General features: G+C 33.3%; 1 protein-coding gene across 4 annotated transcripts in view; it reads left to right on the top strand.

Moving 5' to 3' along the window:
• HBS1L (HBS1 like translational GTPase) overlaps positions 1 to 14,497 on the top strand; it is an 81,822-nt gene that overhangs the window by 30,736 nt on the left and 36,589 nt on the right. The window contains exon 5 of one of the 4 annotated variants that reach the window (XM_029223874.1): positions 12,275 to 12,397. The exons of the other annotated variants lie outside the window; for them this stretch is intronic. Within the exon in view, the coding sequence (XP_029079707.1) occupies positions 12,275 to 12,397 (123 nt within the window). The remainder of the gene's footprint in view (positions 1 to 12,274; positions 12,398 to 14,497) is intronic. 4 annotated transcript variants of the gene reach the window in all.

The raw sequence follows: 14,497 nt of genomic DNA, 5'->3' as shown, positions 1-14,497 counted from the left end.
TATATAGAGCTATATTTAACTACAGTTTTTCCGATGTCCCCTTTTAAATATATTTTTTCCTTGAAAAATATTTTCATTAATTTTTCTGTCACTGAGTAATTTTATTAAAGCAGTTAGAAGAATTTTATACTTGTACAGAAAACTTTAGAATTGGCTTTCTGCTTTAAAATTCTGTGGGCTTTTGAAAGGAAGTGGTTTATTTCAGTGAAAAAAAGTAGTTCAGAATGTTCTCAGATATGTCTTAAGACTCTCTTTGTGTATACACCTACACTGGAAAAACTGAAGCATTAATTGCTTAATTTAAAAATAATTTGCTTTAGACTCTCAAAACAGCTTATCTTCTTCGAATAGCTAGTACCATATAAGAATTGCATGAATGTTAAATGCAGTTTTCTTTTAATCCTAATTACCTTGCTTTTTTTTAAACCATAGAAATTATAATCAGATTACATATATTTGTATATACTTTCTTGTTTCATTCCCAGGCAATTATATATACTTTTTAATATTTTTTGAGTGCTTGGCATGTGCTAAAGAATTGCTAGGTATTCAGCAAGGGATTAGGATTAGAATGGGAGCCGATAAATACAATTCAGTTTAGCCAGCATTTACTGCATGTTCGCTTTTTATCAGAAAAATGTGGTAGCCATTGAGGACATAGATTTAAGCCCCAGACTCTTTCTTAGAACTTTATAGTAGCCCCTCAGGGGCTAAGTCTGGTTTAATAGAAGCACCAAATATAGCCAGGATGTTCTCCCTCTGAACAAGTTGCCTGTTGCTTTTTATTGGCTATGTGTAAAAGTATTCTGTTCTGGGAGCTGCTACTTCTCAAGGGAAGATGGGGAAGTGAATTAATACATTGAATGTAAACTTTGTGTCGGGCTTTGTGTATATTTTATTTGATTATTATGAGAATCTGTGAGGTAGGTGGAAGAAACTGAGGCTTATATGAAATAATTTGTTATTTCACACAGCTATTAGAGGCACATTGTAACTCAAACTGAGTTCTTTTGAACTTGAACACCCCTTTAAAATTTTTTTTTAATTTTAATTTTTTTAATTGAAGTATAGTTGATTTACAATATTGTGTTAGTTCATTACCCTTTTCATTGTTATATATTACTTGCAACAAGTTTTTATACTATAATAACTCAATCTTATTTTGGATTTGTTGGTAAGTATCTTACGGATAAAATTAAATTTCTTGTTAGGGAAACCAGTTTTATCATTAGTGAGGTACTTAAAAATTACTTTCAACTATTTTTTTCTGCTAGTATTACTTACAGACTTTGGCATTCCTATAAGAGAATTGATGTCAATTCCTAAATCCTTGCAAATTAGTGGTCCTAAGAAATGAAGTCCTTTTCTAGTTCATTTAATCTTAAATCATTATGTTGTCTTCTGTTCCTTACTTAAGCAACAATTCTGTTTGATTTAAAATTCTGAAGAATTTAATTTTTTAATAGTTGCTAGCTTGGTGCCATCTTTAAGCACATGCTTAAATAATAAATAACAGTGTTTATTGAGTAAAGCTAGAAAGTCCAAATGAGCCAATGGATACCTAATCCCATTATTCAGAATTCAGAACTGTTAGCATTTTGATGCATTTAAACAATAATAGTAGGCACTATTAATGAACACTTAGTACACACCAAATATTGTACTAAACTCTTTATATCTGCTATTTTATTTAATATTAACAATAATCACGTAGGGATTTTTATTTTTTATTCTAATGTCACCAGGAGGCTCTGAGGCTGAAAAATGGCTAAACACCTTGCCCAAGGCCACAAAACTAGTAAATGGTGGAGCCAACATTCAGAATAAGATGCTTCTATCTTTTATAATTTGTGTATGTGTTTCTACGTATAGGGAGTATTAGTTTTTTTTTTTAATGGAACCACTCCACTTTTTAACCCATTAACTTAATCATATGCTGCAGACTTAAAAATTTTTTTTAACTTTGTTAAATTTTATTTTTAATTGTGGTAAAATACAGAAAGCATAAAATTTACCGGGTTAACCATTTTTAAGCCTATAGTTCAGTAGTGTTAAGTATATTCACATTGTTATGCAACCAATCTCCAGAACTTTTTCATCTTGTAAAACTGAAACTCAATACTCATTCAACAGCTATCCATTTCCCCCTTTCTTAGTCCCTAGCAACCACTCACAGACTTTTTTGGTATGCCAATAATTTAGGCTTCATAGTGTTGTTATTTTATCTACCAAATACCTATTATAGGAACTTAAGTTTTTCAATGTATTTTACCAAAAATGCTTCAGTAAACATTTTTGTACTTTTTGTGCATTTTTTTCAATTCTTTTATAAAAGATTTTTCTAGAGTAGTATTGCTGGATAAAAAGGTACAGGCATTTTTAATGCTTTTAGTACACATTGTGAAGTTACCTTTGGGAAGACTGTACTAATTTACTTCTTGTATTTAACTGTGAATCATAATAGCATTGATAGCATTAGTTTATAAAGGATAATTATATTCCATGAAAAGATTTTATATTCATATTGATGTTTTCATTCATTAACAGAGTAGGTAATAGTCAGAGATCGATTATGCCTTTTGGGTGGGGGAGCTGCTTGTGATGACAGTCACCTTTGTGTCCCTGAAAATTGTATCCATGGTGCATTGTGCACGCTGTTATAGGTTGGCAGTGTTAAAATACCATTTATTCATGAGAAAGCAGTACCTAACTTATAAGTTTCTGTAAGTAAAATAACCCAGGTAATGCAATTGGCACAGTGTCTGGCACATAGAGAATGCTCAACAAGTGATAGCTGAACTTAGTTCAAAGAAATAAAGTGTTCTTTTACTACCATCTAAGGAACAAGTGCTATAAAAAGTGACTATATTAAAGTCGAATGCATTGAGGGGCTTATATTACTTCCACTCACTTTTCTTTTTTTTAAGTCATTCATGATGTAAAGTTACATTCATTGATGTAAGCCCTTTTGAGGGGATTACCTATCTTCTCAGCCATTTTTAACAGCTTGATATAGATTCTTCCATGTATTTCTTTATTTTCACCTAATATATAAAAATAGACACATATACATAGAGGGATTTTTTATTACTATTGTAAAAAAAGGATGTACTATAATTTTCATTTTCCTTATAATACACTGTCAACTGGAGTATTTTCCAATGTATTCTTTTTGGTAATTACATAATATTCCGTGGTATGGCTGTGCTACAATTTATTCAAGATTTCCCATATTGAAGGATATTCATTTTATTTCCAATTTTTGCTTCTATGAACTATTCTGTTTACAGAACATCTGTGTACATATCCTTAAAAACTAGGGCTTTTGATTCTATCAGATAGATCCCCTGTGGTGGGATTGGTATTTTAAAGGTGTACTGTTTGCTTTAAATAGATATGGCCTTTGCTTTATGAGAGGTGTTATGTTTCATTTTGGACAGTCTGACAGGTAAGAAGTTAATGTCTCATTGCTGATTTAATTTTCATTTCCATGACCATTAACGAAGTTGAGTATGTTTTCATATATTCACTTGCAATTTGAATTTGTGAATTGCTAATTATATCCTTTGCCCATTTTTTAATTGGGTTGTCTTTTTCTTATTAATTGAAGCCTTGGTATTATAGATATTAATCTTTTATTAGTATATGCATTCTAAATAATTTTCCCAATCTTTTCATTTTCTTTATTTATGGTATTTTTCCAGAAAAATTTAAAAATTGGATGCCATTATATCTGTCTTTTTTAACTTACCAGGTTGCAGTCTTGGATTAAAAAAAAACCAAAAGAACCTTAACCTCTAGGTTATAAATATTCTCAGTTTTCTTTTGAGAGAAATATTATGTGAGTTTTTTACATTTAAGACATTTAATTCCTCTATAATTTATTTCTGTGTAAAGTGTAAAAAGTGGTCGAACTTTATTTTCTTTCAGAGTTTCATTAGAATTTAAAAGATGCATCAACTTTATGCTCTGACCAGTGGCATGTGGTATAGTAGAAAAGGATGATAGCTCTCAGATTATAGTTTTGTAATCTAGCTCTTTCATTTGCTATCTGTAAACTTACTGAATTTCTCTGAGATTTGGTTTTTTTCTTTAAAATGGCAAAAATATTATCTATCTCAAAGTATTATGATTTATCCTTAACCCAGCTTGTACCATATAGTAGTATCTTAAAACAATATTAGTTTCCCTTTCCTTCCCTTTACTAATTGCTTTAAAGTTCATTACATTTGTTATTATGGAGTTATTTCTGGATATTGGATAATATTGGATATTACTAAGTTTTCTTAAGTTATTTAGGAATGACTCTTTGCCCCAATTATGAATTCAAGATGAAGTGTGGAGATGGTTGTGACCTACCGTATATCTTTTTTTAAATTCTTTTTCTTTAAAATTGAAGTATAGTTGATTTACAATGTGTTGGTTTCAGGTGTATGGCAAAGAGATTCAGTTATATGTATCTATTCCTTTTTAGATTTTTTCCCTTATAGATTATTATAAGATATTGAGTATAGTTCCCTGTACTATACAGTAAGTCCTTGTTGGTTATCTATTTTATATATAGTAGTATCTATTTTATATATAGTAGTGTGTATATGTTAATCCCAGACTCTTAATTTATCCCTCCCCCTTCCCATTTTGTGTATATCTTTTTAAAACTTAAATTGTTTAGGATTATTCAAATACAGCAGCCTCTCCCTTTTTACAATCATGTTCTTGAAAATCTCAAAGATAGAATTTAGGAAAGAAATTGAAGACAAAGTTGAAATAAGGATTAAATTGAATCTGTATAGGCCCATGTATGTGTGCACATGTGTGTATTTTACAGTCACTAAAATAAAATGGTGTAAATGACACCTAAATAATGAGAATATTAATGAAAATTCATGTCTTTAATTTGATTATTAATGCCAGTTTAATTATCATTTATCATCTCTTGCTAGTTGGACTCCTTTCTTGAAATTTTCAGCAAGGTTCTTATTAACTCTTTTCCTTATTTCAGCTCATATGCATACTATGAGCCTTTTATTTCTACTGTGCCTTTTCCTCTACCTAAATGTTTAGTGTTTTTCTGATTTTATGACGAGAAATTGTCGATTCTCACTGCTAGTTTCCACAGTAATTTGGAAGAGCACAGCTGCTTGTGTGGACTGGATTTACATTCTAGTGGAACCACCTATCTGTTAGCTGTGTGCCCTTAGCAAATTACTTAACATCCTGTGTCACAGTTTTCTCATTTGCAAAATTAGGATAAAAATAATTCTTATTTTTTAGGGTAGTTTTGATGTTAAATGAAGTCTTAAATGAAGCCATTATAGCATTTCTTGGCAGACAGTAGGAGCTCATTATATTTAGATTATTCTGTGTTGTTGAGGAGGCATTTCTCAAATGTACATTCTTAGCTTTGTCCTTAATAACATCATGCCGAAGCTTAAGACATGAAGGATTAACAGGACTTGTTAGGGAGATGCTTAAGGGTAGATAATTCCAGCGATGGTGATATAGATTAGAGCTCTCAGGGAGAGTTTAGAATAAGTTAAAACAGAAGGCCTAGGGAAGAATGGTGAGGAACACTGCTACATTTGTCTAGTTTTTTGAAAAAGGGTTTTGTTATATACAGTTTCATTTTGTAAAATAAAAGGCTTTGTTTTATAGGCTGTCCTATTTCTGGTCTAACAAAATTTTTATTACAGCAATATTTAAAAATGAAATATAAATGGCTTTTTTAAAGGAAAATTATTAGTAACATAGTATTGCCTTTATTTCTTAACTCTTGAAGTAGCAAGAACTCTTATTGGTCCTAATATAATTTAAATTAATTACATGGATTATAAATTTTGTGGATACTGCTTCAAGGCATATAATCCAGCCCAATATAAGGTTGAAATCTATTCATCAAAAGTTTCTTTTAATTTTTAAGATTGCTGGCTCAATGATATTTATAGAAAATTGAAATCTGATCCCAGTGAATATTTTTTTAGGATACAACATTTTTGTCTTCTGTGTCATAGGAGATGGGTACTGCATAATGGATTTGACGAGGGAGTTTATGCTATATGAAGGATGTTTTAAAATGAAAACATAATTCATACTAAAGAAATCACAGTGTGGTTGTAATATTGAAGGAAGTGGTTTATTCTCTGTAGCCTAGTTGGTGTGCTTTCTGAATGTACATCTGATAACTAGAATTTAAACGTGTAGTCAGATTCAGTGAAATGATTTTCTATTTGAAATAGTTTTTCATTGAAAATTTAACACTCATTTCTTTGAAATTTTGAAAATCTTTATTTTTGTGGGTATGCCCATATTGAAACATTTATAGGAACTGTAATGATTGATGGCAAAAATTGTATTTACCTGGAAAACCTCAGTTTAAAAAAAAAGAACCTTAAATGTTTTTTAAACTCAGGGTGTTTTGATCTGAATGATTTTAAGTTGTAAACTTGTCTTCTATCTTGACCATATAAATACAAAAAGAATTTCTTCCTTTTGAAGTCTTTCAAATCACCTATTAACTTACTATTTTCCTAAATATCAAAGTAGTATATTTTTAATGTAGAAAAAGGGGAAAAATCACTCATGATTTTCTTTCTTTTTTGTCATTTTTTTATTTATTTATTTGCTGCGTTGGGTCTTCGATGCTGCGTGTGGGCTTTCTCTAGTTGTGGTGAGCGGGGGCTACTCTTCGTCGTGGTGCGCGGGCTTCTCACTGCGGTGGCTTCTCTTGTTGTAGAGCACAGGCTCTAGGCGCACGGACTTCAGTAGTTGTGGCACACGGGCTCAGTAGTTGTGGCTTGCAGGCTCTAGAGCGCAGGCTTAGTAGTTGTGGCGCACGGGCTTAGTTGCTTCGCGGCATGTGAGATCTTCCCAGACGAGGGCTTGAACCCATGTTCCCTGCATTGGCAGGTGGATTCTTAACCACTGCACCACCAGGAAAGTCCCACTCATGATTTTCTTACCCAAAGACAAAAATCTTGTGTTTTGCCACATTTCCTTTTATTTTTTTTCCTATGCATTTTTATTTTTTATGTTATTAAGGTTTGTACATACAGTTATACATACAATTTTGTATCCTGTGTTTTCCCTTTTTTCATTTTCTAACTGCAGCACACATTTTTAAACGTGGAGTCAATTTTTACGTCCCAGTTTAATCCACAGACTACTTTAAAAATATTGATTAAAAAATTATAAAAGGCATTTTAAATTTAAACAAAAACTACTGTTCTGAACTAGTGTTTTCACATCTTTATAGGTCCTATTCAAATTTGAAATTACTTAATGCCATCAGGTAAACAAGCTTATTTTTTTAAATGTCCCTTGTAATCCTCTCATGTTTAGTTATGGATTTTATGTGAAACAAACCAAAAAACAAACCTTGGTTGTTTTTAATTGGATTTAAGAATGTTATTTCCTAGAGAACAGTTTTAATTAACTAATACCCTATTTGATGTGGCTAATAGTATTAAAATGTTCAAACATTTTACAGTTGATGTCATTTAGAGATTTAATGATATATATGTGGGGGAGAGATTCTCACTGAATAGGCTAAGTAGTTATTTTTTAAAACTAGGAGTATGAGGGCAGGAACCTTGAAAGGTCATTTGAACTAGTTTCCTGACTTGAGACAGATCTTCAAACATCTTTTTAGTTATGAACCTCAGACCAGGCAACAAGATATAATTTGCAAAGAATGTTAAACTGGACAAATTGTTTAACTTACATAAACCTCACTTCTTCACCTATAAAATTAGTTTTATACCAGATAAGTCATTCTCAATAATTTTTTCTGTCCCAGGACACCTGAGATATACCACTTTCTTGTCAGCATCAGATCTGTCAGTGACAATGATTTTCAGAGGGGGCGGGGGCAAGGCTGTGCTTGTTTTCTTGATCTACCTTCTCCTCCCAAGCTGAGAATCCCTGGCTCAGAGAATATATTACTTTTTTCCATATATCAGATTATGTAATCTTAGTAAATATTTGAGTGTCTAGTATGTACTAGGCCACTGGACTGGATCTTGTGGAAAAAGTTTTAAAAATACACTTGGAGCTCAGAAGTTAGTTGGAGAGGTAAGGCACATACTTATATTGATATTTTACAATACAGATGAAAACAATATATGCTCCATCAAAATATACAATAAAGGTTTTTTTATTTCAAGTCACATCATTTTGGTCTGGAATTATCATTTTCAAGAATTTGGGGGGCTTCCCTGGTGGCGCAGTGGTTGAGAGTCCGCCTGCCGATGCAGGGGACACGGGTTTGTGCCCCGGTCCGGGAAGATCCCACATGCCGCGGAGTGGCTGGGCCCGTGAGCCATGGCCGCTGAGCCTGCACGTCCGGAGCCTGTGCTCTGCAATGGGAGAGGCCACAGCAGTGAGAGGCCCGTGTACCGCAAAAAAATAAATAAATAAAAGAATTTGGGATTATCACGTGTGACCTAAAATTGATAGTATTATGCTATAACGTATGCTTTAGACCCTAAATGTCATGTTCCCCACCTAAAATGAGCATAAGCAAAAGGTTAAGAAGATAGTATCTGGATGTTTGTCATTAGAGGAAGACTAGCCTACCCTTGTAATTTCCCACTGGAAATTAAAATTGTACTAAATAGAAACTTCTTTGTTATGCTGAGAATGATTTAACTGCTAGGCTCTAACTGTATTCTTAGGAGATTTTGAAATGCAAACGTTAAATGAAGTCAGCATTACTGATTTGAACATTATTATCAGAAGTATCTGAGTAGATACTAAAAATCAGAAAATCATGATTTGGACAGAGCATTAACATTTTATAGAGGCACTTGATTGAGCAAGTTTCGTATACTTTTAACTTCAAAATAAACCTGGTTTGGTTATCTTGGGAAATCCCCTTCCATGAGGTCCTGAGGAAGTGCAACCAGAAACATGGTAGAACGGAGAGGGTGCCTTGGAAACAGCCTGAAGGAAAAGACTCCATTTATCAGGCATGTGATCTTTAGAAATCTACTTAAAGTTTCTTCTATAAAATGGTGGACTGCACCAAATGACCTTTAATAATACAACCTGCAAATTTGCATGATTGCATGAACCTCAATTCCATGTAGGGACTGTACAAGGAATGTGAACGCTTATTTTCTGCCTGGCTCTGTTAGTCAGCATTCCTTCATTGGACATTTGATACCTTCTCACCTTTCATTTTCTGTAAGTTATTTCATCCATTTCCAGGTCTCAAGTTACTTCTTGTGTTTTAATGGTGCTCTCATTTCTTCTGTTCTGCAGACTCAGTTATCCAGGTTTCTATCCAATTTCTATTTGTCTTGAAAGAATCTCAGATCCAATGTGTTCTATATTCATATCTAATTTAGAGCCCTAGGGATTTAGATCTCTTTTTTTTTGCCTCCCTAACATTTAATTCATCACCATATTCTGTTACTATATTGTCTCTCATGCTTGTCCCCTCTTACTTATTTCCTATGCTGTGGTGCTTGCTCAGCTGTAGTCAGAGTACTTGTGGTCTCATGCAAAATTCTCTTAATTTCTTTGTTTATATTTTCTTTCAGTCTTGTCATTCTACATGTCCATCACATCTAGAATGAAAGCTATCTGATAACAGAGAGTATTAGTCATCTTGTGTCCCCCATGCCAAGTAAATGTTATAATTTAACTTGAAAAACTAAAGACCCGAGATAGTGTCTAAGCAGTGTTTAAAAAAACACAAAATATTGGTGGCAATCTCCATCTATTTAGGAGGAAGCAGTTCCTCTATGGACTGCTCTAATTTTGCACTTGAATAAAAGGCTATCGAAGAGAAGCAATATCCTGACCAGCAGACTTCTTTAGCTCTCTGGAATGTATTCTCTATTGGGTAATGACATAGGCATCCACTTTTCCTTGCTAGAAAATTTGGGAACTGTTCTTTGTCTCACTTTCCTACATACATTCCGGCAGCAAACATTCCTAATTTTACCTTGTAGTATCTTTTAAATAACCCTTTCTCCATCGCCATCGTTCTTATCTTAGGTCAGTTCATAGAATTCCTTACGCATATCAGTACAACAATTTTCTATGTGCTTTCTCTCAGTCTTGTCTCCACAATTCATTTTAAAGCACAATATGGTATGTCATACCAATGCTTAAATTCTTTTAGTGGCTCTTATGTTTCAAAATCAAGATAAGTACCTAAATGTTATATGTGGCCCTAAATGAGTTGCCAGTTTTTCTGTCCTTAAGTCTCACACAATTAATCTCTTTCCCTATATCCCAGCCATGCCGATCTACTGTCACTTGTATGCATTGTGTCATGTTCCCTGAGCCCCTGTTCCTTATTTTTCCCTCCAAGATTCATTAGGAATCTTTTGAAGGAAACCTTGCCTAATTCTTCCAGTATGGTGGGTTAGTACCTTTCCTATGCACTGTCACTGTACCTGCATTATAGCAGTTCATACTGTAATAATGTTTGTGTGGTATCTCTATTAGACTTAAGGTTTCTTGAGGATAGGAATCATGTCTTATTCTTTGATCTGTCTATTCCAATACCTAGCACAGTGTCATACAGCTGACAATTTCCCTCCTCTCCACCATGAATTAATATGTGATTGTCAGAGAGTAATTTGTGTCTATAGATTCAATGTGGTATGAATCATTCAGTACTTAATATATGCCAGGCATTACTCTAAACACTTAACATGTGTTAACTCATTAAATTCTCTTAACATACCTATTAGGTAGGTTCTAATATTGTTATCATTTTACAGATGAAGAAACTAGGCACTGAGGGAAGTGAAGTGACTTACTTGAAGTCACATAACTAAAGTGGCAGGGCCTGTATTCAACCCAGGCTATGTGGCAGCAGAGTCTATGTCTTACCTGCTTTACCAGACTCTCAAGTGAGAGTTGAATTGGAGGATTTTGACATGGAGTGGTTATTGGGTGTATAATATGTATTTAATTCTTTTGTTAATAACTATTTAGAGCAGTATTCAACTGGAGGTGATTTTGCCCCACAAAGGACATTTGGCTCTGTCTGTAGACATTTTGGGGATGCTGTTAAGCATCCTGCAATACCTGGGACACCCCTTTGCCTCCATCAGAGAAATATCCTGCCCAAAATGTCAGTAGTCCTGAGGTTGAGAAATCCTGCTTTAGAAAATCTGAGAAGAGCAGGATAGATTTGACCATGTTTTTTTTTCCCCGTAAGAGATGACATGTTCAAAGACGTCACATTTATAATTCCCTTTAGTTTTCACCTTCATTCCTTTAGGAATTTATTAGAGCATTGAAAGAGCTATTAGGAAATTATTTTGTTTATTCAATTCAGCATTCAACAGACATGTATAAATGATGCGCCATGTATCACATACTTTGGTTGCGGAAATAGAAAAATCCAAAAGATTCAGTCCTTGCTGTCAAGAAGCCTCAGAGCCTAACAAGGGGTTACTTAACACAAAAGACAAAACTGTTTAGAGCATTACTTTCAGCCTTACTAGAGCATTCTGAATATAAAGTTGTCATTGGATTATTGATTGGATGAACTTTGTACCTTTGTTTCAAAACATGAAATAAGAAAAAATCAAGAGCATCTCTGAAGAATAGTATAGAAATAAGTTTTTAGTGTTTTGAAATGTTTTAATATATATGCTTCTCACTTAAAGGTTTTTAATTATAAAAATTATACATAGTCATTGTAACATAGAAGTATGTAAATTTTGATATGAAAAGTCACTTCCTCTCTTTCCTAATATCACTCTCTAGAAGTAATAACTTTTTTTTTAAACTTTTTATTTTATATTGGAGTAAAGCTGATTAACAATGTTGTTATAGTTTCAGGTGCACAGCAAAGAGACTCAGCAATACATATACATGTATCCATTCTCCCCCAAACTCCCCTCCCATCCAGGCTGCCACATAACATTCAGCAGAGTTCCCTGTGCTATACAGTAGGTCCTTGTTGGTTATCCATTTTAAATATAGCAGTGTGTACATGTCAGTCCCAAACTCCCTAACTATCCCTTCTCCCCACCCTTCCCCTCTGGTAAGCATAAGTTTGTTCTCTAAGTCTGTGAGTCTCTGTTTCTGTTTTGTAAATAAGTTCATTTGTATCATTTCTTTTTAGATTCTTCATATAAGGGATTCATACGATATTTCTCTTTCTGTCTGTAGAGGTAATCTCTTTTAAAAGTTCACTTACATTCTTGTAGACTTTTTAATGCCAATAACATAATAATATAGCATCTTTGCTGTATAATATTGCAATTGCTTTTCCCATTTAACGTGTTATTGTTTTCTTTTCAAGCATGTAGGTTTACTATTTTATCTGAAGCAAATTATTTCATTGTTTGGATACATCATAATTTGTTTAACCATTCCCTTATTGAGGTACATCTACAGTTTTTTCACCATTACAGACAGCATCACGGTAAACAATGTTGTTCATCTATTGTTGCACAGTAGCGTTAGTGTTTCTGTAGAATGCATTCCCAGAAATATAGTGTATATAGCAAAGTTTTTTATTTTATCAAATTTTCTCCCTGCCAAAGGTTGTACCAGGCTGTACTCCTGCCAACGGTGTCAGATAGTGCTCTTTTCCCCATTTCCCTTTGCAACGCTGGATGCTAATTTAAAAAAGTAGAAATCCTTTTACTTATTCCTCTGTGCTGTTTTTCCGTTTGTCCCCCCTCTTCCACCATCTCCTCTTTTCAGTCCTCCCCTCGCTCCTCCTGCTTATCTGTCCCCACCCCCCCACCCCCGTTTCCTCTGCCACACCTTTCTTTGACTTGTGTATTTTGAACTGGTCTATTTATTGGTTTGTAGGAGCTCTTTATATACACACACACACACACACACACACACACACACACACACATATATTAACCCCTTGTATGTATTTCCTCACATACTTTTATGTTTGCTTGTGGTATCTTTAATCAGGGAAAATTTTAAAAAATTTTATGTAAAATTTGTCAGTCTTATTTGAAAATTAAATATATTTTTATATTATTCTTCATATCTTTAATCAACAAGGAATTTATGTATGAAACACCATAAACGTATGATAGAGTCTTTTTCTCAAATGGATAGCCAGTATTCCCAATACAATATTGAATATAACCCATTCTCTTCCCACTGATTTGAAACATCTCTTTGCATATGTTGAATTCCTACTTAAAACTGTGTAACCTATATATTCCTATAAGAACATTCAGTTCTTATTTTTATGTATAGCAAACATAAATATATTACTATTAATTGGTTCATTTACAGATGCTCTATTCTAATTCATCAAGCTATTTTTGTGCCATTACCACATTTTAACTTACTTCAGCTTTATGATATTTGATATCGTGGTAGTTCTAGTCCCCTATCATTATCCTTAACTTAAAAATTTTATTGGTCATTCTCTCACATTTACTTTTCCAGATGAACATCAGCTTAGCATGTTCTTCTCTTTTTTTTGTATGTACTCTTGAAACTTAACTTGTATGACACTTAAGCGAATTAAAAAAACCACTGGGTTCAAGCCAAGGTGAGGTATACTTTTTGTGTTACTGCTTATCTGTGACTAGGTGCATGTTTATTCTAGCACTTTTTGATCCTATAAATGCCTAAAATCATTTAAAAAATAAAGGCGGTTAATGGGTGCAACAACATCCAGTCAAACTAAAGATACTTACAGTAAATATGTATTGACCACAAACTTCAGTAATTATTTTTGATTTATGAGTTTTCTGGCAAGGATATTCTATGAACAATGATGAGATAATTGCATAGAATAAGGTCTTTTTTGTTGTTGTTGAGAATATTTTAAAATAGTTGGTGTTCTTTTACAAGTATAATATTTATTACAAAATCTTTGTCAGGTAGATGGTATTGTTGGTGATACCCTTATTTTGCACATGGGATAAACTCAGTCTCTGGAGTATTTGATGACTAGGTCAAGGCTCAAGGTCGTGAATGTTTTGGTGGCAGAGCCTTAGATTTCCAGCCATGCTGATTAGAACTGATTACTGCAGGGTGGAAGATATCTGTAGAGTTTAAAGCACCCTAGGACTGAAGAGTGGGGGATGCCTCATTAATGGCTACGGAGAAGTTAGGGAATTATAGACTGATGAGACGTGGCAGCATCTTTTATGAAGAAATCATTATTACATATAAATTTCTATGGTTTTTTCTCTTACCTCTTCTTAATTTAGCCTTTCCCATTTCTAAATAGTCTCAGTTATTATCTTCCCTAATTTAGAATATTTAATATTGTTTTACTTTCTACTTATTTAATGAGAAAATAGTCCTTGAAAATAAATCTATAAAAGATCTTTTTCGTTTAAAGAGTTCTTTCCTTCAAAGCTTCAGTTATATAGTCTTTAAAAATTTATTGATCACTGCCCAGTCTTTTTCAGAATATTTGCCCCATTAACCCTTACAAATGACTTTTCCATGTTATTTTCTCCTCCTTTTTGTTTATTTTTCAGGGTCAGATCAAAGCTCATTTCATTTGTTAAGTTGTTCCTAATTACTCAGG

The sequence above is a fragment of the Monodon monoceros genome, unplaced genomic scaffold (assembly GCF_005190385.1).
Source record: "Monodon monoceros isolate NGI ecotype Baffin Bay Population unplaced genomic scaffold, NGI_Narwhal_1 Super_Scaffold_15, whole genome shotgun sequence".
NCBI classification, from domain to species: Eukaryota; Metazoa; Chordata; class Mammalia; order Artiodactyla; family Monodontidae; genus Monodon; species Monodon monoceros.
This window is presented reverse-complemented; position numbering and strand designations above follow the sequence as displayed.